The following is a 25,407-nucleotide window of genomic DNA, read 5'->3' on the forward strand; positions in this document are numbered from 1 at the left end:
TCTGCTTCTCGGGCTCTTGGCTTGACTGGCTCTTGGCTAAGGCGATGTGGTAACAGGACCACATGTTATCAAGCTAGTCTAGGCTTGTTCATGTGGTGGTTGGTTGAGTTTCAAGAGAATGATTAGAAGAATTGCCTCTTGAGTCCTAGACTTGGAAGTGGCACAGCATGATTGCTGCTGCAGCAGTCTTTCGACCCAGGTAAATCATAAATCCATTCCAGATTGAGGGGTAGAGGATCAGACTCCACCTTGGATGGAAGAGGCTATAACACCATATTGCATAGTAGTAGCTGGTTTTGCACACTTCAAATCACTCTGTCTCTGAGTGTGATATCAAGAGTTCAAGATTGGTTCATACCAGGTGTCCTCATTGCTTTGTAAATCCTCTGTGGAGGTATCCTCACTGAGTTAGAGAACATAATTGGAAATAAGGGTGTGACCACAGTGCTGACTGACTTTGTTTTAAATTTAACAGCCTTGGATAGAAAGACACACCAGCATCCTAGTGCAGGAGATAATGTGAGCATATCACTTGTGGTGAAAAGTGTAATTATATTAACATCACACTGTCTTGAAATTGTGTCTTACAGTATTAAGTTTAACAAATGCTTTTTGATTGCATAGATGTATTTTTCATCGTTACCAATATTTATTGGGTCCCTATATAGAGACAAGGTTTTAGTTCATTTCCAATACATTCAGAGGACGGCCGCTGTACTCAGCAGCATGAGGCAGTCCTGTGTGTTCTTTCCGTTGCCGGCTAACCATGCATTGAGTGATTTCAGCAAGCCATGTCCTTGAGCTGTCATGTGGTCTGTCATGCTAATGAGGAGAACGAGGAGAATTAATAAGTAAAAGAGGAATGCTGGCAGTGGCTTATGGTTTTTTTTTTTTCTTAAGAGTTCTGCATTTTTAATGGATTAAAATCCCAAAAAGTTAATAAAATAATAATAAAGAAAAACACGGAACAGCTTCTTTGCTTGATAAAATTGAAACTTTGCAACCCATATGCTTCTCCTGCAGTTTAAATTGTCATAAATCCTGGAACATAGTTTTGGAGAGCAGTTTATTTATTAGTGTCTACTTTTCCTTAATGTAGGTAAAAGTATGATTAATGGAATAGGTTGTAGTTAGTGTATTGGACTTGTTGGCCCAATCAAGGCAGATACAGCAAACATTGTAAGGAGAGTATTTTTATCCCCTGGACACCAATATAGGCAAAAATATTCTTTCCAAGAGCATCTAAATTCTTGATAATACCCTTGCAGATAAATATTATTGTGACTGGAAATTTAATCAATTTCTTGTTGATTGTTACTAGCCTCCTCTCCTCGCCTTTATTCCCCTTTGGGCAGAACAGCTCACTTGAGTAATTTTGCCTTTCCCATCCTTGCCTGGAATTGGAAGCAAAATCTATATCATTTTAATGTTTAATTATGGTAAAGATATGATATCTATAATCACTGGAAAAAATAATGGAATATTCTTCATCACAGTTATTCAAATGGAAAATTAAAATTGAGTCACCCCCTCTTCTTGTTATTTCACAATAAATTACAGTTTGATCAAATATTTAAATGTAAAAATATCAAATATATTAAAAGAAAACAAATGAAATTTTTTTTTTTTTTGAGATGGCAACTCACTCTGTTGCCCAGGCTGGAGTGCAATGGTGCGATCTCAGGGCAACCTCTGCCTCCCTGGTTCTAGCTGTTCTCTTGCCTCAGCCTCAGCCTCCCAAGTAGCTGGGAGTACTGGCATGCGCCACCACACTCAGCTAATTTTTGTGTCTTTAGTAGAGACAGGGTTTCACCATGTTGGCCAGGCTGGTCTCAAACTCCTGACCTCAGGTGATCCTCCCGCCTCGGCCTCCCAAAGTGTTGGGATTACAGGTGTAAGCCACCACGCCCGGCCCAAAATGAATATTTTTTAAAATGCTGCAGTAAGGAAGACATTTTCCAGCGTGGCACAAACTCTAGAAGCTTGGGGAAAACAAATGGATACATTCGAATATTTAAAATGTCAAATTTTTTGTTTTTAATTTCTTTACATTAACACAGTTATGAGCATTTACCCGTGTTACAAAATATCTCTTAAAATCTGACATTTTCATGATTATTAATGCTCTGTCATGTGAATATACCATACTTTATTTAACCATCTCCCATATTTGTACATTTTTTTCTAATATGTTATTTTAAATAATGTGGTGTACATGCTTAATATATAAATGGTAGATCACAAATTATAACTTGAAGATAGCTCTTTCTAGTGGCTTGATTGCTGGATAAATGGGCATGAGTATGTTTGAGGATATTGATATGTAATGGAAGATTGTTTTCTGGGCGGGCCATTCTTAGCTACAGGCCCACCATAGATGTTGAGAAACCTAGGTGTACACATAAACCTGGACCACTATATTTTTAATTTTTGCTACCTTGAAAGATAAGATGTTTATTCACATTTCCATGATTATTAATTGACATGGAACAATGGGTAATGTTATTATTGACTTATTTTGTTAACTAATTACTTTTAATTGAACAAGAAGCACATGTAGTTTGTGGGAAAAGTTCTTACATTGATGTTTTTCTTCCATTTCTTTCCAAAAATATTCTAAGTACATCAAGTATATGACTCACCCCCACCTTTTTTAAAAAAACCGATGGTAGCTTACTGTGCACACCCTTTCCGTTCTTTTTACTTAGTAGTGTATCCTGGAAATCTTTTCTTATCTGCACATATAGATTTACCTCTGTCTTTGTAACAGAAGCATAGTCTTCTATGTTCGACTATACGGTAATTTACTATAAACTTAACTCCCTTGGCAATGAAAATTTGGTTATGTTCACTTTTCACTGTTACAAACAACTCCAGTAAACATCGTTTTAAATCTTTATTTTTATACTTTAGGATCAGTGGAATTGTTTGGGTTAATACTTGCATAATCATATACATGTGCATTTTGATTGATACTGCCAATTGTAATTTTATTTCAGTGTATGTTTTCATCAGCAGTGCAAGGCTATGATTTGAATAATTACCCAAACCTGTGTATATGTTGTAATTATTACAATGTTTAATCTTTAGTACAATATGACTTTATTTGTATTCCTTTAATTATGAGTATGGTTCGTTATACATTGTTATAAATGGACATTATTTCTCACTTTAGTTCCTCTTTTTGTGACAGTGTGATACTGATTTTAGAACTATTTAAGAAAAATAAATTGCAGCATAGTTTTGGCATTGCTTTATTTTAATGATAATGCTGCTAGAATTAGTATACTCTGTTTTCAATGAGTGCTTTACATTGTGAACATAAAAAAGGACTTTGAAAGTGAAAGAGAAAGGAAAGTATGGCCAGTTTTACTTCCAAATTCATGAATTCTTGTTTTCCCAATTTTCTTACTGGAATGATTGGAAATTAAGGTGATTTGTGTTATTTTTGGTGGAGGTGGGGCGTAGGGTAATTGGGAAAGAGATGTCAATTGAAGGTTTTTGTGCTTTAGGAGGGTGAGGACTGTAAATGGCTTAGCTGCTGCTGAACTTTACAGACTGAACTTTCACAGAGCTCTTAGAGGTTCTCTACAAATGGAATCCTTTTAGGCGCTTGTGTTATAAAGTGTTGATTGTAACATTTGAAAGAAGTGTGAGTTAATGGAAAGGGCCTTGTCTTTGGCTTTAGGAAGTTTCTACTTTGCTATCTTAAACCTGCCCCTTCACACCTCTGTACTTCAGGAACCCTTGAAAAGTTCTCTCTCCCATTGAAGTGAAACATGGGTCTCATCAGAGTATTCAAATTTGTCTCTGCATTTGTTACAATATCTGTGTGGAGGAGAACGTTGGCTATTATGTCCCAATTTTACATTTGATTAAACCTGTGACTTTTTTTCTTACTGCTGATTTTAAGTCTCCCCACATCAAAGTTTAAAAAGAAAAATAACACCATGAATAATCTTACCTTTTCATTTCTGAATTAGAATTTATTTTTGACTGTATAATGGATACTTAAATACATTTCACTTAGATATTTATACCTAAGCTAAACTCATCACTTTGATTTTCTTATGACATTAAGCACAAAACATTGCATTTAATAAATATCTGGACAGTATTTATTATGAATGAGTGATGGTTTTTTTGAGGTTAGAGCAGATAAATGCAGATTATAGGCAAAGAATTAGTATTTTAACATCAATGCTGTATCTTCCCAGTGCAGTATCCAGTCTTTTCATTGAGAATTTCCCAAATTTTTCAGTTGTATATTCTTGTTTTAATCGGATTAACACAGATCTACTTCTAGTTTATGTATAAGAATGATGGGTGGGTTTTGTCTTATGAAATATAGTTATTGACTTTTTTGTTGTTGTTGTTTAAATTTATGACAAAAGGAACAAAAAAGCTTAGCTGATTTCGGCCGGTAAGTTTAATGACTACTACCTGGAAATTAAGTGTGGAAGTTGAAATACTCCTTTGCTCCCACTAGAGGGGGATTCCTTCCAATTTAGGTAAAAATGCTCTTGGACTCAGCGTGAAAACCTTGTATGACATTGATATTCCCTTTGTATTAAATTGAGGATAACCTCATGTTTTTAAAATCAGCTGATTTTCTGTAGTTGCTGATATTAAAATCTTACAGAAATAGAGGATGTAAAGGATACTTGAACTAGGGTACATATGTATTTAAACAATAGTGCTTTTTAACAAAACATAAATACTTTTGTAGAGTTGCTGTAATTAAATTTGTTTAAAGGTATATTAAGAGTTTCAAGACAACTCCCCCAGCCCTGCTGGAGATAGAATCTGGGGTGAACGGTGCCCTGGTGAGATCTGGCTCCCTCTGCCCACCCACAAGGTCTGTCACTGTCTGTCTGCTGAAATAGCCACAGGGAGAGTTCTAAATTTCACACGAAAGCTTTGATTTGCTCTCACTTCAAGTTGTCAAATATATTAAAGCCTTATCTTTAAATAGAGCTCTATTTGCTATTGAATTTTCTTGTTACATTGACTTTTTATAATATGATAAAATATGCAGAACTCATACTCTGAAGATTTTTTTTTTGCAAAGTTAAACTGTAATATATTTTTAAAATAATTCTATGTGTGTTAAAAATAGCACATCAAGGGTGAGGTATGCAGATATGATCTATATGTGTAATTCACAAGCAAATGTCATACGATGTTCACAATATTTAATATTCAGCGTATTTCCTGTTCGCGTTTTTCCTTTAAAGTCTCCAATGTTGATTAGAGGTTTTAATTTAAAAAATAGTTGAGGTTAGTAACCTAGCATTGTGAAAGTCAGTGCTTGGGAAATTCAAACATGTAATCTTTTTTCCTTTTCTTAAATGAAAAGTCTATAATAAGGCCTTGTTTCTAAATCTAACAGCCTTGGAAATTAAAATGTAAACAGAAATGCTGTCAGTGAAACTTATAATGATTTTTTCTACTATAATTGATCCAACATTTCAGTCTTTAGCCTAAAATCATATTTGGTATCAGCAACATATGGTTTTCTATGAAAACGAGGCTGCTCATCTCCATCCCTAATGGTAGTATCTTTCTTTTGCTTTCTGCACCAGCCTCTGCCAGTGCCAGGGGGTGGTCAGTGAGCCTGGCTTTCAGTGAAGCAGTTGGAAAAGACAATTTGCTTCCTTGTTTCTTCTTTTGACCCTTTTACTTTCATACTGGATGAAAGTCTTATTGTCATGGTCTTCCTTTCTATATTTTCTGTCCACAAGGGAAGAATCCAATTTTGTTTTATAGCAGGATACATTAGATAGGCCTATATGCCTTCTACTTAAACACCTGCCACACATGCCTAGTTTTAAAAGGTTTAAAACTGACAGTGAAGCCTGTTACAGTCTGATATTGCCCACTCACCCCATCTTCCTCTTTAAAAATACTCAGATGTGTTCTGTTGCCTTCTTTCCTTGTTCTTTTCCATCGTGTATTGGTACTTTGCAATAGACAAAGTTAAAAGCTTTACACACGACACTGAATAATTATGTTTAAAAAACAGTAATTATCAATACACGTCTTGTTCCTCGCAGCTTTTTAAAATTCATGTTAATGAGCTCTGTCTTCTAATGCATGAGACTGACAGGCAGTCTTGAAGTTTTGCCATCATTTCACAACTTGTTGCTTAGACACTGCCTGCCTTTTCCAGAATATTGCTTTCAGGAACTCTTGCTTTGCAACATTCCAGAGATCCAGCGCTGCCCACTCTGATCTGAGCAGGACAAGAATCTACTGGTAGCACACATGCATAGTGAGATTGCTCTGCAAAGGGCAGCTTCCCCTCACTGTCTGTCAGTAAAAGATCAAAAGGCATATGCAACATGTTGTGATTTAGGTGAGAAGGATGATTCTACTCACTTCCTGGATTGTTTTTGAGGAACTTCAACCACTACGTCCACATGATGGCAGATGGATTCATTTGATAGGAGCTCCCGCCGTCTTATAAAACTGAAACCCAGACGGTGACTGGGATTTCAACCCAGCTCTTGAAGATACTCACAGATCTCTCTTTCTTGACAACTGACATAAATGGAATGCCAGTTTTCTCAGAACTCTCAATTCTAGGCCGTGCCTGTGTCTGGTTTCTGTGGCTAGACTCAAAGAGGTTTTTGATAGTTCCTAAATTATGTTTTTCCTTATGATTTCAGGTTGAAGTCTTGGCCTCGGAGGATGCAGCCTTTGGACTCAAGGTGTGTAGTCTGATGTAGTTCATTGTGGAGGTTTTTGTCAGTTCCTCCTAGATGAAGGCTCAACAGAGGAGACTTACTTTTTTTTAATCAAAACACTGAGGTTTAAAAATCTTCACAAGTTTAAGATTTCTCTTATTGTGATTAAGATTAGACTGTGGTAGTATTTTCATTACCTTCTTTGTTGTGTAGAATATGAGAAACAGTACAGGAAAACAAGAGTTTCGTTTAGTAGTAATTGACTTTTAAATTTCAATTCAGCATAGCACAAGATTACTTAAATTTTGCCCCAGTTTGGGGGTACTGAAATGTAAGATGTTATCAGAGTGCTGTATTTAGTTCGTAGCTCCAGTGTTATTCATTGATTTATTAAACGTCCCTGCTTCAGACAGAACCCCTACTGTCCAGTTACAACCAGATTGAAAACCCAGCTCCTTCCTGTGAGGACCTCATGACCAGTTGACAGATCTAAGCCTATAAGCAGATAAATCATCCCACAGGGTATCTGTATCCATGCAAGAAACGTGCCAGAGGCTGCGAGTTGGGTGGAATGGAGAGTGGGAAGGCTTTCTAGGAGGTGGATCCCTGGGCTGAGTTTTGAGGGCTTAAGTTATACTGAGGCAAGAAAGGAGGGCAGGAGTAATGAGAGCTATTTTCGGGTAGAACAGCCACCATGAAAAATATCTGAGGAAGCTAAAAGTAGTTAAGTTTCTGCCTGTGTGGCAAGATCTGAGACTAGAGAGGTTAAAGATAACTTTCTCCTATAAAAAACCGCTATTAAAAGATTTTAAGCCAGGTAGTGGTCAGATTTGCAATTTAGACAGATGACTTTGGCCACTTTTTGGAGGATGGATTAACCAGAGACCAGTCAAAAGCAGTTGAATAGACCCAGTAAAAGTGAACACAGGCCTAAGCTGGCATAGTAGAAGCAGTGTCAGAGGGAAGAGGACTGGCAACCTCAGTGTGCAGGGTCTGGTGCCTACTGGGGTGTGCAGAGTAGGAAAAGAGGAGCTCAAGATGAGTCCAGGGACTATATGGTGTCACCCTGAGATAGAGAACACAAGAGGAAGAATTACAGATTTTTAAAAATATAATCTTCCAGACCTGAATTGTTGATCAAATTATTTGCCTTTTGTACATATTTGCTGATAATTTTTAAATTTGTTAAATTTTGAGTGAATTGGGAGTCATTTGCCTTTTGTACATATTTGCTGATAATTTTTAAATTTGTTAAATTTTGAGTAAATTAGGAGACGCTTATTAGAGAACTCTGATTTCATTTTCATATAGAGGTGTAGAAGTATAGGGTAGGTGCCATCAGTTACTTCGGAAGTCAGTTTGGGAGGATAGGAAGGTTGGTAGAAACTATTACAGAACACCAGGTGTTGGTGACGACCCTCATGTGACTCCTCCATGTGTTACATCTTTGGGTTGAAACCAAGTTGGATTATTCATATATATTATTTTTTTTACCATTTTTTATCCTATATGCTTAACATTTCAAAAGCACAGTCTACCAGTTGTGAAGTAATGACAGGTAAGATGACACTGTAATGCTAACAAAAGCAAAGTTTCTGAGGTTACAAATGTAGAAAGATTTTACATTCATAAATATATAAAGAAAATTAAATTAATACTTTATAAATACTAGATACAACTCGTTTATAACCCTAATAAATTTTTTATGTTTCTGTATCTGCCAAAAATTACTAAAAAATTATTCTAAATAGAACCTAATTCAGTATTATTTACAGTATTTAACATATGGTTGTCTTGTGAATTTTTCATTTTTTATTTAATGCCCAGCATACATGTGGAATATTCATTGCATTTTTAATAAACCTGTAGGGTCAGTTCTTATGAGCTCATTTTCATAATCCTTCATACTTACTGAGTATGCAGCAACGTTATAGAAGATTAGTGTAGCCAGCAGCTCTCATAGTCTGCCCTGCTGTGTGAAGCCTCCGTGTTTGTTCTATGGCTGACCTAACAGGTTCCTTTTGTAGCCTTAACTTTTTTTTTTGAGACTGGGTCTCACTCTGTTGCCCAGGCTGGAGTGCAGCGGCGCGATCATGGCTCGTTGCAGCCTCAGCCTCCCAGGCTCAAGCGATGCTCCTGCCAGCCGTTTGCCACCATGCCTGGCTAATTTTTTATAAAAATGCAGGTCTAACTATGTTGCCCAGGCTGGTCTTGAACTCCTCGCCTCAAGTGATCCCTGGTCTTGGCCTTGCAAAGAGTAGTGTTGGAATTACAGGCGTTAGCCACTGCTCCTGACCTCATAGCCTTAAATTTAATAAGTTGAAACAACAGTGAAAATTTTTTTCAACAATCCAGTGACTTTCACAGTAATAGATGCTTTTAGCTTTTACTGATCTATACTGAAGTGTTTATACATATAATTAAAAATGGGAAATTTGACATTTCTTTTTACTGCTTCATTATCTGGAAGTCGGCAAGTATATTTTTGAATTCCAAAAGTTACCTTCTTTCTTTCTTTCTTTTTTTTCTGAGATGGAGTCTCGCTTTGTTGCCAGGCTAGAGTGCAGTGGTGCGATCTCAGCTCACTGCACCCTCCGCCTTCCAGGTTCAAGCAATTCTCCTGCCTCAGCCTCGTGAGTAGCTGGGACTACAGGCGCGTGCTACTAATTTTTGAATTCTTAGTAGAGACGGGGTTTCACCATGTTGGCCAGGATGGTCTCGATCTTTTGACCTTGTGATCTGCCCGCCTTGGCCTCCCAAAGTGCTGGGATTACAGGCGCAAGCCACTGTGCTCGGCCAAAATTACCTTATTTCGTAAAGGTCTAGGTATTCAGCATTGGTCAGGTTTTTAAACGCATTCACAATTGTTGTTTCTTCCTGTTTTTATAAGCACTGGGAAAGGTAACTCAAGTGTCTGAGTTACTGTGGTAACACATGGCACCCTCTTGGCAAATGCACAGAACATTTCTGAGCCTGCTGGAGTGTGTGTCCCATGTATGTCACCGCTTCTTTTAGTGGTGATCTTTAATAAGCCTTTATCTTTCTGTACTTTTTTTCCTACTGATTCTTTATACTTGTATGCTTTGCCTTCTCTTAAGCAAAATTAAATTTACAAGCTTAATATTGACTTAGCACGAATTTGTCAGTCTTACTGGAAAATGAGTTAAACACATTGGGACCCAGAAATGAAAACAACTTATTTTTGTATGTGCATGTGGCGAAACTACAACCCAGGGAAGCAAGCGTGCAGTCTCGCAAAACTATCATGACTAGCAGGGTTGGTCTGAGAGTAACTTTTTACTCTAGTCAAATGGCAAATATCTATGTTCTACTTCTTACATCTTAATTTTGCACAAATAGAGATTAATTGTTTTGTTAGGCTTATCTCGTTTAAAGGTAACTTAGAATTTGAAATGCTGAAACTGTTTCACGGTATAGTAAACAATAAGCACTTCTGCTGTTTTCCGGTGGTTTTAGTTTTTTCCTCTGAATTTAAGTAACTTTTATTTTCTTGAGTTTGTTTCTATACAGGTCTAATTAAGATAATTATTTTTAAATTATATCTACTTATAAACAAGAATTTGAGGTGAATAGAAGAGATGCTTCAAAATAAAAAATGGGTGAATATATGCCTTTATTAATAAAGTTCTGCAAACTGTAGACCACTATTCTTATTTTCAGCTTTGATCATGGTTTGAATATATTATAAAGTTTATAATTCTATAGAAAAATAAGTCAGAAGTTCCAGCAGCCACCAACATGGGTTGGTTCTTTTTATAGGATAACTGTGCCTTATATATCATTAATGAACTAACTAAAGCTGCTGTTGATAATGGGATGATAAATCAGCTAAGCATTTATATGTGTACATATGTGATTACATTACTAAACACAGGGAAAAGACTAAAACATTGACTTGTTGCTTATGGATTCTACATATAGTAGTATAGAAAATTATAGTAAGGGGTGTAAACAAGAAAGGAGTATGTAATTAGCCCTGGGTCATTAAAAAACATGTAAACATAACTTATTAATAAACTTCTTAATAAATTTCATAAGAAATCTTATTAATCTAATAAGTTACTTCAAAATTTCATGACTGTGAATGTTCTTCATCTTCTGATTAGGTGGCTAAGTCCAGAATTAGAAAAAAGCACGCTTTTGTTTAATCCACTCTCATATGAGATGTGGACACTGTTGTTATCCCCAGTATTAGGTGAGGAAACAGGAACTCGGAGTTTAGAACTTGCTCAAGTTCACGCAACCAGTCAGTAACAGAACTGGGATTTGCACCAGCACTGTCAGCCCCAGCACCTTGTCTGTTTTCTGAATGTCCTGAGAACTGATGGAACTGACAGAGTATACCCTGTACCCGCCTCTCACTCTTTACTCCCCATCTTCTTAGCCACCTTCACCTCTGCCCCACTCAACTCCTCTTACTAAGGTCCCCAACGACACACCCAAATCTAGCAGAGCACTTCATTACTTGCCCTGTGCCTGCCTCCTTGCGCGTTTGACCTAATAGACTTCTTCCTTGGCACACTCTCTTCCTGTGGCTTCCTCAGCAGCGTTTTGTTGATTCACCTCCTACAGGTCTGGCCTCGATTTCTCAGACTCGTCTTCCTCTTCACAGACAGGCAGTAATGTGTTCGATTCTCCTCTCTGCTACATAAGCCGCTAACACCCCACGTTACACCTTCCCCTCCTCCTCCAGGGTGTATTCTTAAATATCCTGCCGAATGAATGAATATGCATAAAGCCATGACAAAGATGAAAACATGTATCTCTTGTTCAATACAGTGTATTTCCTGGGGTAAATTCTTAGGGCTTGCCTATTTGACAATAACGTAATTTGGTTATCAAAATAATTTTTAAAGACTTTTCCCTTTGAAAGATGGAGGGACAGAAATATGTATTACCAGTTTATTCATTTGCTATACCTGTCTTCCGGTTCTAAATGGACATCAGAATTCCACAAAATCAAAAATATTTTGATAGGGTGTTTTGGCTGACATGTTCTTTGGGAGAAGAAAACTGTGAATTTTTTGACTCTTTTTATAATATTTGTTATAAACTATTAAAAATACATGTGGAGAGGTCAGTTTAAAATAAATTACAAGGATAATCAAGGGGAAGCATATTGTATTACTCTAAAAAAGAATGAGAAAAAGAAAAATGATGCAATTTACGCTGTCATTAGGTCCCACAAGATCACAGGAGCCCTTCACTCCTTTTTTTTTTTTTTTTTTTTTTGAGACAGAGTCTCACTGTGTCACCCAGGCTGGAGTACATTGGCGTGATCTCCACTCACTGCAGCCTCCACTTCCCAGGTTCAAGTGATTCTCCTGCCTCAGCCTCCCAAGTAGCTGGGATTACAGGCCTGTGCCACAACGCCCAGCTAAATTTTTTGTATTTTTAGTAGAGATGGGTTTTTACTATGTTGGCCAGGCTGGTCTCAAACTTCTGACCTCAAGTGATCCACCTGCCTCAGCCTCCCAAAGTGCTGGGATTACAGGCATGAGCCACCGCACAAAGGCTACACTTAACTTTAATCCTCTTTGGTGATAATTTTTAATATTTGTTTTAGGCACCTAAAATTTATTACTATAAAAGAGAAAGGTCTAAGCTAAAGTATCTGAACATAAGATGTTAAAGTAAATCCTAGACTTGTATTACTTTTTACCTGTATTTTGGTTGATTAGATATCTTAGAGAAAAATAACATCAGCGTTCAAACCGATCTTCCAACCCCCAACTAACAGAGTCCGTTAAATATCCCATGCCCTTTGCTGCCCTTAGCTTCCCTCCAGCCTAATCTCCACCTTGCCTTTCCCCTGAAATGCTTACCCTTCCTCTTGCTGCATTTCAAAATCCTGCTTTCCCTCCAGGCTCCATTCTAACCTCTCTCTTCTATGATTTGTCTCAGCATTGGAGCCTTCTGAGCGCCATCCTCAGAGCTCAACGGTTCTCACTGCCTTTAAGACTCATTTGGAATTTCTCATCTGCCAACTTGCTTTTGTGTTCTTTTGTATTTGGGAGACAGCGTGATATGGCCTAGCCCAACTCTATTATGTGGCATTTTCCCCCATAATATGATGAGCTTAGAGAATCCATTTTTTCCATCTTTTTGTATCCATATTGACTTTCACATGGGAAACAGTGAATAAGTACTGATGATTAAGAGTTTTACTGATAGTGTTAACAATTATCACTGCTAAGAGCATAAAATGTGTGATATTAACATATCACTACTGTGTTCTTCTGTATTCTGGGATTTCCTTGCCGATTCTCCTGTTATCTGGGCTAATATGTGAGCTTGGCATTTCCTATTTAAGCTCTGTAACGCCCACTTTAAGGAAGACATATTCATTGTTAATGTTGGTTGAAGCTATTGAATGGGTATGGCTGGCATCAAAAACTAGTTGGTTCCTTTTAACCTGGCTTATCTTAAATATGTTCATTAATCAGGTTCTGCAGTTGTATTCGTTCATATCACTCTACCTTTTTCCACTGCTTTCCATTCAAACAAATACCTATGGGATATACATGTTATTTGTCAAGTACTAGGGATGCAGTGGTAAGAATGATAAGTCCTTGCTTCCACGGATCTTACATTCTAGACACAACTTTTGGAATGATCTTATGTCAGAGAAAAATCCAAGAAGAGATGCAAAGTTTGGATATAATTGTATGCTTTTCTGTTGTTTAATTGTCTTAATTGAATCTATTTATTGTATTCTACAAAATGGAATGGGATTCCAGTTTGCTTAAGGAAATTATAAATAACAAAAGGATTAGTCACCTGTAAATATAATTTCAAATAGAATAAAAGTGGAAAATTTTATTTTGTCTTTTTAAAATAAGGTATTTTCAATTGTGGAACATGTGTAGCCTGGGGATCATATTTGGCAGTGACTTAAATCAAATTTGAGCTGCTTTCTGTCTTTTGACATCTGATCATTATGAAAATATCTGTATTTCACTTCCCTCATATAAAAACAAAATGATGCAGTCTATAACTATAGGATTTATCATACTGGCTAAGGAGGAAACAGAAAAAAATACAATGGCAACCCATGTCTGAATGGGCCTCCTGGCTCAGGAACCAAATAATGACCCTTGGGAAAAAGCTGGAGGTTCACTTGTAGCTTCCTTTTCTGATCCTTCTAACTTAGAGAGCTCCAATTTGAATTGTGTTAAAAGTCCATTAGTTTTTAATCATTTCTGACTGTGTCTTTTGTTACATTTTTCCAGTTTTAATAATTTCTCATTGCTCATTTTGGTTCTGTAGAGCTCTGCTATCCAGTGTGGCAGTCACCAGCCATGTGTGGCTATTTAAAGTATTTAAAGCTAAGTCAAATTCAAATATCATTTCTTCAGTTGCACTGGCCACATCTCAACAATTACATGTTGCTGGTGGCTGCCACACTGCCATAGTGCATGGAGAGAGCCATCCATCTTGACAATGAGTTCTGTTGCCTGAGCTGGTCTAGAAAATACAGGTTCCAAGTATGTAGATGACACAGTTTTTAGCATAACAGCCATTTATATATAATATATAAATGTTCCAATAACAATTAGAACAGCCATTTTAAAAATTGATTTAAAAACTAGGGATTTGAAAAGATAGTAGAAAACAGAAGGAATTTGCTGTTTGGGTAAAGTGCTATAAAGCAGAGGGGATGTTCTGCTTAGGAAAGAAAGAGAAACTATTATAAAGTTGACAAGTTTCATTAGATTTTGAGAATAGAAAAGTTTTAAACAGGGTCATGAAATTTGGCATCCTTCTAGAGTGACATTTGTAATGGGTCATTAATTCATTGATTTGCCTAAGATATGCCCCCAGGCTACCAATAGTATTTTGGATTTAGAGTGTTTAGTTTTGCATTGTAAGATTCTACCCAATAAAATAGTTCTTTCTTTTATGAGTGTAACCACATGAAAACATATACTAATCTTCTGTTTAAAAACATTTACCATATATATTTTTTGTCAAGCTGCATTAACTCTGGTTCTTGTCTACTCTTTGCGTCTTCTTAGCGGGACTTTTTTTTTTTTTTTTTTTTTTGTGAGACAGAGTCTCGCTTTGTCGCCCAGGCTGGAGTGCAGTGGCGCGATCTCGGCTCGCTGCAAGCTCCACCCTTAGCGGGATGTGTTTTCTAGTGAATTTACTTGGCTAACTCTCTGAGTGAGTATGACTATAAGTTAGGTGGAAGTATATTTAAGATAACCAATGTCATTGAAACAAAACTAGCAAACAGTTTTTTTGAACTCATAATCTTATGAACTCATGTTACTTTTCATAATATGAAAGATTTGTTTTTACATTTTAATCTTTTATTTAATTAAAATCTGTTCAAAACCTTTAGAGCAGTAGAGGACGAAGTTTATTCCATACTGTTTCAATATTGACTCAAACTTAAAATTATAGAATATATATTGTTAAAGCAAAAAATTTACTATTTCCTCTAAAAGAAAGATTCAAGGGGGTTTGGGGAGAGGAATCTGCAGTGTTTCTCTAGGACCTCAAGGATCTCAAGTTCTCCCGGATGTGGGAATCCAGGAATCCATATTGAGCTCTTCTCTTCTTTTGTTAGAAAATTTCCCAGCCTCTGCTTCTGCCATCTGCTGGTAGTTCAGACAGTTACATGTTTGAATTTAAAACAAATTTGCTTTATTTTTATTTAGAAATGATTTTGGGGAAATACTTTATGTATATTTACCTGTAATATTTTGATACAATTTTCTTTGTTAGGTTTAATTATCTTTTGAAGGGATATTTTAGCTTTTTTTTCAATTCCGTCTTTAGAGGAATACACAAGTCTAAAACTCAGAAAAGACAGAAGACTATGAGGCCAAAACATATGCAGTGAAGAGGCAGGGTAGAGCCCTGTTAATGAAAGGCCTTGAGTGGCCAATGAGGAGTTACTTGAGAGCTGTTAGGGGTCTCACCTGATGTCTGGCTTTGGATTAAATATGGAATAGGAATTTTTTCCTGCCATTTTATAATTGAGACTACTTGACTGGGAGTTGAACAGACCCATATTCTACTGTATTGTAGAATTCTCCCCATTGTGAGGCTGGAGAATTGATTTCTAGACATCATTAAATTTATTTCCAGCTCTAAAATTCTGCAGGTCCTTAATGCTAACAGGCCTCCTGTATTCATTGAAAGTACAAGTGTTTTACCATTTATTAGTCTTCCATTTCTTCCTGCTGATGTTTCCTAGACTAAGGTATTCTCGTTGTCTTGGGAAAAATAGAATTTTGTTGTTGTATTGTTGTCCACAAATAAATCCTTTCATTAAGTGAAGCCAGGCAAAAATTTTTAAAAGAAAGGTAAAATATAGAAATTTTATTTTCTGCCACCTTTAGTCTTCTTTCCTAATTTCCTTTAGAGCTGCTTTGGCCAGTTACTTTTCAGCATTTTCTCAAAGAGAAATTGTAACCTAAGATTTTTTCAATTTCTTTTTTTCACAATGACGAAGGCTGAGGGAGGGAAAGTGACTTATTTTAGGCACTGTCTAGTGGTAAAGCTCAACTAGAAGTTGCTGCTTCCCAGGCCTGTGTACTTTATGAAAAAATTCCAGCAGTGCCTGTGTTGTTGTTTTTTTAAATCAGTCCTCTCAAGTTTAGGAACTCTATATTAGGTTATATTTTACAGAATTGGCATTTCACAGCTCAAAAAATGGTGTAATGTTGGCAATTTCATATGGTTCAACCCAATGTACTAGAACTCTAATATCATTTTAGATCAGCTTTCAATAGTGAAACATTTTTCTTTAAAAGTAGTTTATTCCAATTGGAATGGGTATGAGCACACTCTGTCAAGTATTAAGGTGATCACGAGATGTTTGTGGAGCTTAACTGACATGAGAGTACCCAGTAGGCCAGAAAGCCCAGCAAAGAAGGTGTGACGTTTCCAGAATATGTTTTGGCATTATATGCAAAATCAGAAGTAGTATATTATAATCAAAGGAGTTCTTGGTGTAATAGGAACTCCATTTCTTCTAGACCAAGTATTCTGTCAGATGATGGTAGATGACAGAGTGTTTAGATAGATTCATTGACAGCATGGTGGCTGTCCCAAGATCTACCAAGTCCACTGTGCAGAAATGTTTGCCCTGCCCTAGTGGTGGTGAAGATAAGGTGAGTGGAGGGGACCATAATTTAGTGTAGTTCATGCCTGCCTTTGTCAGATTCTGTTCATTTTTATAAAAAGACGTTAGGAATTAAACATGGCCTCACGTGCTATGTGTCTGAAAAGTGGTCTTTTTAAGAGAGCAAGGAGTTATGCTGGAAGCAAGCTTATTTACTTGTATAATTTAGAGTTTGATTGACTCCATTTTTCTCTGGGGACATTATTTTGGCACTAGTTTTTGAGGACTTAATTTTCTAGTAATAGTAAAAATGCATATATTCTCTTATCCCCACCTTCAAACACCTGTTCATTTGGGACATGCACATATAATTAGAGGCATGTTTCAGGGCTTGCCTGTAAAATTCCTTTGCATACAGTTACTGTGATCGTATTAATAATCATCAAGCTACTTGAGATTTTGTTGGGAAGAAGCAAAGAAAATATCCTAGGGAAGATGGGGGTGATTTTGATTGTGTGTGTTTTAGGTTCTCTGCACTGCCAAATTTTAAAGCAGATTCTGTTTCTTCAGATGGTGAAAGCCCTCCTTCTTCCCTCCTCCTGCCTTAAATTTGGCTTCTTCCCAAGCCATGTCAATTTTTGCAAGTCAGTTGAGAATGTCAACGTGGCTGGTGTTGAAAGAGCCAATATGTTGGAATATGCTTAAAGCCAAGTAGAACATTTATGTGAATTAAAGAATATATCAGGGATGATTTTTAAAAATCAGATTTGGATTAAGAAACCTGTTGAATTAATACTTGTATAACAGATGTATCACTGATAAATACTTGTAAAAGATATTCCCAAATAAGCAATAAAAGTACAATTTTACAGCCGAAGTAATGCATCCTGTGGGTCCATTTGCAAAGATATGCCAACAGAAATGCATGCAGAGCTCTGGAAGTGATAATGCAAATAAAACATTTCACATTATAACTTAAAATAACAAGTTTGGAAGGAATAAAAAGTCTGGGAGACTATTTGTTTTGTCTAAATTCTGCTTTTACTCTGGTCTTTTAACAGTTGGCTTTTGATAATGTATTACTGCCTTAGTGTGTTCCTGTGTATTGAAGGAATACATTGTCTGACAGAATTGTGGTTGAAAATATTACAAGTTCTAAATAATAAGAGTAATAAATATCATATCTTGTTTGCTTTGTTGTCATAGTCGCCTGTTCTCATGCTTTCCTGAATTCGGCTGGTGTCTTGATTACGATGGAATCACTAAGCAGAGAGTTTTGCCATGTGTAATTTATTCGTTTGTGCACAGCCACAGCAGAGCATCCATGCAGCCCGCAGTGGGTCTGTGTTCCAGTGTGCCAGGTCACCAAGACTTGCTGCCTTGAGGCCAGGCGCAGTGGCTCACGCCTGTAATCCCAGCACTTTGGGAGACTGAGGCAGGTGGATCACTTCAGGTCGGAAGCGCAAGACCAGCCTAGCCAACATGGTAAAGCCCCATCTCTACTAAAAATGCAAAAATCAGCCAGGCATGCTGGTGGGCGCCTGTCATCCCAGCTACTCAGGAGGCTGAGGCACAAGAATCGCTTGAACCAGGAGGTAGAGGTTGCAGTGAGCTGAGATCATGCCACTGCACTTCAGCCTGGGTGACAGAGCAAGAGTCAGTCTGGAGAAAAAAAAAAAAAAAAGACTTGCTGCCTTGATTTGCTGCTCACTGTGCCCAGCAAGGCCACTCTCCCATGGCCGATTCTAGACCGTGGACGAGGTGGGATGAAGCCTTCTCTCTCTCTGGCCAGAGTGCTCCTCGGGTGTGACCTTCCTTTGGTAGCTGGGCAGTTTTCTGCTTGCAGTAGGTGTGGCCTTAGATGGCCATGTGAAAAGGAGGGGTCAGTGTGAGGAACTGGAGAGAAGTACGGGGAAGGACAGGACTGGCCCTTGAAATCGGCATAGAGAAAGTTAAGTCCTACAGGAAATTTCTTTTTTTTCCCCTAGCTACACATGGCAGTTTAAAGCATTTAATTGGCTGTTTCTTAAGAAGCCATGTACATTTTTATAAGAAATGTCTCTTAACCTCCCTTCACTCTTCCACAAATTAAATTTTCCTTTCAGAATAAATTTTTTTGTATCTCATTGAGGAAGAGGGGAGGTGAAGAACAGATCAGCAAATGAATACATATTATTTATAATGAGAATTGGATATAGGCTTACCTTATCCATTAAATGTCATGGTAAAATCAATAAAATTTTAAGAAGTATTCTAAAATTAATTTCAAACAAATTTTTGAAACATTTCTAGAATTTCTTTTTAAATCTTCACATTACATATTAAAGCTTCTCACATTGTATTCCTATTTTTGTCTCATTTAAGTTTTAATCTCCTTATAAAAGGATAAGTGTCTTTTTTTCAATCATCTTAATGTGTTAACCTGCACTTCATATCATCATGATTTTAAAACATGTATTGAATGCTGCTACAGTCCAAGAATAACAACGCCCATGGCCTCCAAGTAGTAAGGGCCCCCCGGACCATCAGCCCCAGCAAAAGGAAGAGAGGCACTCTCAGTTGTGGGGCGTCCCTGCCTGACTCAGCCCCCACCTCACTGAGGGTCTTCCATCCCCACAGTTTCCATCTCAGATGCCCAGAAGAATGGGAGGGGCCAAAGGAGCCCCACCTTGTATATCATCAATAAAGCCCCCTGTACCCAGTCCCCCAACAAGGAAAAACAACAGATAACTCAATTTAAAAAATGTTACTTGTGGCCAGGCGCCGTGGCTCACTCCTATAATCCCAGCACTTCGGGAGGCCGAGGCGGGTGGGTCATGAGGTCAGGAGTTTGAGACCAGCCTAATCAACATGGTGAAACCCCGTCTCTACTAAAAATACAAAAATTAGCTGGGCGTGGTAGTGCACGCCTGTAATCGCAGCTACTCAGGAGGCTGAGGCAGGAGAATTGTTTGAACCCAGGAGGCGGAGGTTGCAGTGAGCGGAGATCACGCCACTGCACTCCAGCCTGGGCAACAGAGCGAGACTCTTTATCTCAAAAATAAAAATGTTAACTTGTGATAAATGAATAATTTGAGAAGAAGAAATCCTGACTTTTATGGTGCAGAAGGTATTTCTTTATCATGTAGACACTTAGAGGGCTTCAATTTTGGTAGTAAATAACCTCCATTAAAAAAGTTAATTTTTTTGTTTTACCTTCATATGAGCCCTGTAATAGTACTTCTAATGACATCATACTCATAAAATGACTTTTTTGTTTCCTGATCGACAGTGGAAATGTTTATGATGTGCTGTGTAATAGTATGTGCAAACATCGCAGGCACAATATTAATAGATGCATGTATATGTGTGTCACACAGTAAATATTTCCCATTCACACATGTATGCATTCTTTTCTTTTACATAGGAGGCCTAGAGAAGTTGACCTCCCTAAAGGATAAGTTCTAAAAGGCAGGAAATGGAGATCTGCCAGGCTTGTTGGCTAGAGTCATGGACAAGAGCAAGGCCTGTCTGAACTGCCACTCAGTTTTTATTCTGTGCATTTGCAGGGCTGGTGATTAGAGTGGCTTTCGCCCAATTATGCTGTGATTATTCTGCTGCACTGTAATTGACTGGGGAGATATGCTAATACCTGTCATTTGGGATGATAAAAGATGAGCGGGGGACGCAATGCATTATTTAGCTGGCTGTGTGATAGATGAGGGATGCGCAGAGTGCTTTAATTGCTGAGAAGAGAGGTTAAGCTGAACGAACGGATGAATTAGAAATGAGTTTTTTTATGGCTTGTGGAAAAGTGAAATAAAGGAAAATGTGCCTTAAACTAAAACAGCAGATAGAAATGAGCACAACGAAACTAGATCTTCCAGGCAGCTCCCTTTATCCCTTTAAATGGCTAACGGAAAATGCAGTTTAGAATTCAGTAAATAATAATTGGAATAAGAATTTACAATGGATTCTCATATTAAGCAAAAATAAATGTTAAAGGAATTGTTTTTATTTTAGATAACTATTTGTAATCTGTAACCTCTTAAATTCACACTGTACTTTAGGTTATACTGAAATATAATATGCAACAATTCTGAATTTTATAGTTTGTATCTTTTGAATGTTTGAATGCTAGACTTCTTGTGCCTGTGTATCTTTCAATAAATGCAGGCAGAGGAAAGAAAAAAAAATGAATATTTATAATACCAGGAGAATGTAAAAATATAATTAGAGAGTGTACAGATGATTCTTGAGTAACAGGATCTGAGGCAGTCGGTACAGTCCTCATGCACCACACTCTTAGGTATTGATATTTTTATGCAAAAATAATTATGGAGAGTGGTATATTTCTTTTCATGCTGTTTCTTTTGTCACACGATATATTACTTTGTATCCATATTTCATAAAAGTATTTAAAATTCTCTTGTAATCTGTATGGTTATTTATATGATTAGATGTATTTTGCTTCATTTCAGTTTTGTCCAGTTAATTAATAGGTAATTATTTTGAAAATGCAGCCAGAACAGCAGTTTGCAGAAGAAGACTGTTAAAAACTGAAGGCTGAGGCTTTCTATATCTTGTGGGCTTCCAGGTACATCGTATTTTACCAAGTAATGATGTAGGAAAATGTCTCCAATTGTGCTGTTTTGTCTTGTAGGTGAAGCAATGAAAATAAAGGTTGGATAGCAGAGGTTATTTATATATATATGTAGTAAAATGAAGAAACTGATCCTCATATATTGTTGAATTATCTCTAGACAGTCAAGCTTCTCAGCCTGTGTGACTTATCTCATATAGAAGAATTGATCAGGGAATAGCTTTCAACTAGGGTATTGAATGGTAATAGATCTGTGTGGAACCAAGTCAGCCTGTTGGACTGGATGTCAACTGTAGACCGATGCCACTCTCTGCTACTCAAATAAGTTTTGTTGGGGCTGATTACTTTCCCCCAATATAATTGGCGCCTTTATTTGCACATTCTTTGTGAAACGAAGTGAAGTTTCCTATGGATATTTTAATCAGTGTCCTTGGAATTCCGAAGTGGACTCTTGTAGCTGTGTAACTCACACAGGCATAATCTGAATGGTTGCTTATACAGAATATCTTGTAAAGCAAAACAGAAGTTGCAAAGGAAACGATGTGCTTTGCTTCAAAGAGTTTAAGAAACGGACAAATATTGGACAAACATAGCAACCTATACCAAACAACAGCACCTAAGAGCAGTTTTCGTTTGTCTGTTTTTTGAGATGGCGTCTTGCTTTGTCACCAGGCTGGAGTGCAGTGGTGCAGTCTCAGCTCACTGCAACCTCTGACTCTCTGGTTCAAGCAGTTCTCCTGCCTCGGCCTCCCGAGTAGCTGGGATCACAGGCACATGCCACCACGCCCAACTAATTTTTGTATTTTTAGTAGAGACAGGGTTTCACCATGTTGGCCAGTATTGTCTCGATCTCCTGACCTCGTGATCTGCCCATCTCAGCCTCCCAAAGTGCTGAGATTACTAGCGTGAGCCACCACACCTGGCGCTAAGAGCAGTTTTTACCAGCCTGATTTACAACAGTGTAAAATATCATGAAGAATTATTTTATTGATTGATTGATTGATTGATTGATTTAGAGATGGAGTCTCACTCTGTAGCCCAAGCTGGAGTGCAGTGTGGCATGATCTCAGCTCACTGCAACCTCCATCTCCAGGCCTCCAGCAATTCTCGTGCCTCAGCCTCTCGAGTAGCTGGGATTACAGGCACCTACCGCCATGCCTGGCTAATTTTTTGTATTTTTAGTAAAGACTTGGTTTCACCATGTTGCCAGGATGGTCTTGAACTCCTGAGCTCAGGCGATCTGCCCACCTCGGCCTCCCAAAGTTCTGGGATTACAGGTGTGAGCCACCGCCCCCGGCCTGTCATGCAGAATTTAAGCTAGCTATTCTGAAGATAGCAATAGCCCTTTGGGGGATGTGCTGTCTTGACTAGTTTCTCTTGTCAATAGTATAAACAGAGCAGTATATAAAACTATTAACTTTTCTACATCTTTTTAATACGAGTAGTTTATAATTTCAACTTCCTACTAGGCAATTATTCAATCCTGCAACTTTGTTCCTGAATCTTGGCTATAATTATTATCACTTGAATGTAGAAATGATTCCTTCTTTAAGAACCTTAGTCTGAGTGGGGTTTGCTTTGTTTTATATGATTAGGAAAAGAGTCATGTCTGTGGCTTTTTGTTGCTTACATGTGTAATATCAAGCCTTTCTGTAAGTTTGATTTATTATGATAGCATGAAATTTTTCTTCTATGAAAGTGGATGAGCTGGGCACTGTGGTTCACGCCTGTAATCCCAGCACTTTGGGAGGCCGAGGCAGGTGGATCACCTGAGATCAGGAGTTCAAGACCAGCCTGGCCAACATGGTGAAACCCTGTCTCTACTAAAACACCAAAAAAAAAAAAAAGGCCGGGCACAGGGGCTCATGCCTGTAATCCCAGCACTTTGGGAGGCTGAGATGGGTGGATCACCTGAGGTCAGGAGTTCAAGACCAGCCTGACCAACATGGAGAAACCCTGTCTCTACTAAAAATACAAAATTAGCCAGGTCTGGTGGTGCGTGCCTGTAATCCCAGCTATTCGGAAGGCTGAGGCAGAAGAATTGCTTGAACCCAGGAGGCGGAGGTTGCAGTGAGCCAAGATTGTGCCATTGCACTCCAGCCTGGGCCACAGAGCAAGACTCTGTCTCAAAAAAAAAAAAAGAAGGTGGATGGCCAGGAGCTGTGTGATTCTTTGCCTTAGATTAGGTTTTTCCCCTTGGAAATGCTGTGTCTTAAAACTGAGATTTGTAACACAAGGCAGCATCAAACTATGTTCAATTTCCTTAGCATCTTTTAATGTTCTTACTGCCCAATTAAATATTTGGTTTTTAAAATGGTAGTGAGTCGTAGTTTTTTGAAATAATGTGTTTATATTATTTTATAATAAACATGTAAATCTGGTGATAGGATTTAGAGCTACAAGGGACATGAGAAATTATGTAATCCATTACCCTGTGTTATAAAAGTAGGAAGTGAGGCTCATGGAAGGACTAGTAACCACCTAGACCTCACATCTCCTCACTTCCTATCTGGGGCTTTTTGTTCTATGTCTGAGGAAGTGGTTCTTACCTAAAGAGCAAGGTTTATGGAAATAGTTGTTCACATTGAGCTGTGAAAGGCAAAAGAACCACAGCCTAGGCCTACTTACTAGATGTCACTGTTACAGGGGTGATTGTCAGATTGGTTAAAGCAGAAATCTTTGAAAATGATGCAGACATTATACATTTTATTTTAGCATAAAACACATAAATGTCTATTCATGTGTACCTCCCTCCTGTCCATGGTTCACCGCTGTCTCGGCCATACCTCATCCTGCAGCAGCGTTTCACTAGCTCATTCATCGCCAGTGGTGGGTCTCTTTTCACATGGATACATCACTTGGTTCCATTTTCCATTCAGTTTAGAACTGGAGTAACCTGCAGCATAAATCTGCAGAGGAGGGAACAGAACTCACCACTAGGAAGCATCCTCCTCAGCTGGCATCAGCCAGGAAGTAGGGGGGCTTTCCAGAGAAGAGCCACCTCACCACTGAAGCCAGCAGGTACCTCAGGTGAAGGTGGAGCTTAGTGTCTGCTGTGTGGACAAGGAGACCATTTGCATTGGTTTCCCTTTGGAAATGATGAGTAATTATCTTTCCTTCTACTTCAACCCAGGTCTCCAATAATATGCTGCTATAGAAAAGATACAGATTGTTAATTGGTTAACTAGACAATAATCATTAGTTTACCCATCTTATTTTTATGCCTTTGATTTTCCTTTCCAGTAACGTAATCTTTTTTTGTTTCTGTCTTTGTCATTTAAATTCACCTGTAGAACTTGTACAAAGTACTCTTTAGAGGTAGCTGCTCAGAATTTTTGCTTTAAAAAGAAAATACCCAAATATCACCTTAAATTTCAAACCTTTACTGCTCACTGTAGTAACTCCTCTTTTATCCTTAAATTTGATTATAATATTCTTGATAACAATAGAAAGCTAACTTTAACAAAAAGGAAAATTTGAAAATTCTTACAGATCTCCTCTGGTGAGATTTGAAAGGTAAGTGAGGTTTCAGATGTATTAATTTTCTGTTGCTGAGTAACACATTACCCCCAAATTCAGCAGCTTAAAACTATTCTTCCTGATTATCTCACAATTTCTGTAGCTCAGAGTCCAATAACTGGGTCCTCTACTCAGGATCTCACGAAGTTGAGATAAGGTATTATCAGGGCTGTGGTCTCATCTGAGGTTTAGGGTTCTCTTCCAAGCTCACCCGTTGGCAGAATTTACTTCCCTGTGGCTGGAGTTCTAAGGTTCCCACCATCATGCCACATGCTAACCCAGCACCCTTCTCAGTTTCTGGAGGTGACTTGCAGTTCCATGCCTGTCTCCACAACATTGCAGCAGGCAGGAGGAGATTTGCATTCAATCTCTCCCACCTCTTTTAAGGGATCACCTCTTTAGGTCAGACCCACCCAGGAATATCTCCTTTTATTAAAACCAAAGTCAACTGATTAGGGACCTTAATTACATCTGCAAAATCCCTTCTACCCTATAAAGTGACATAATCGCAGGAGGGT

The 25,407-nt window shown here is 37.9% G+C and overlaps 1 protein-coding gene across 8 annotated transcripts in view; it reads left to right on the plus strand.

The window, feature by feature from the left end:
* ARID1B (AT-rich interaction domain 1B) overlaps window positions 1–25,407 on the plus strand; it is a 433,023-nt gene that overhangs the window by 253,806 nt on the left and 153,810 nt on the right. For 5 of the 8 annotated variants that reach the window (XM_054493038.2, XM_054493042.2, XM_063666760.1 and 2 more), the window contains exon 5: window positions 6,672–6,713. The exons of the other annotated variants lie outside the window; for them this stretch is intronic. In XM_054493038.2, coding sequence (XP_054349013.2) covers window positions 6,672–6,713 — 42 coding nt within the window. The remainder of the gene's footprint in view (window positions 1–6,671; window positions 6,714–25,407) is intronic. 8 annotated transcript variants of the gene reach the window in all.

The sequence above is a fragment of the Pongo pygmaeus genome, chromosome 5 (genome assembly GCF_028885625.2).
Source record: "Pongo pygmaeus isolate AG05252 chromosome 5, NHGRI_mPonPyg2-v2.0_pri, whole genome shotgun sequence".
Lineage (NCBI taxonomy): Eukaryota > Metazoa > Chordata > Mammalia > Primates > Hominidae > Pongo > Pongo pygmaeus.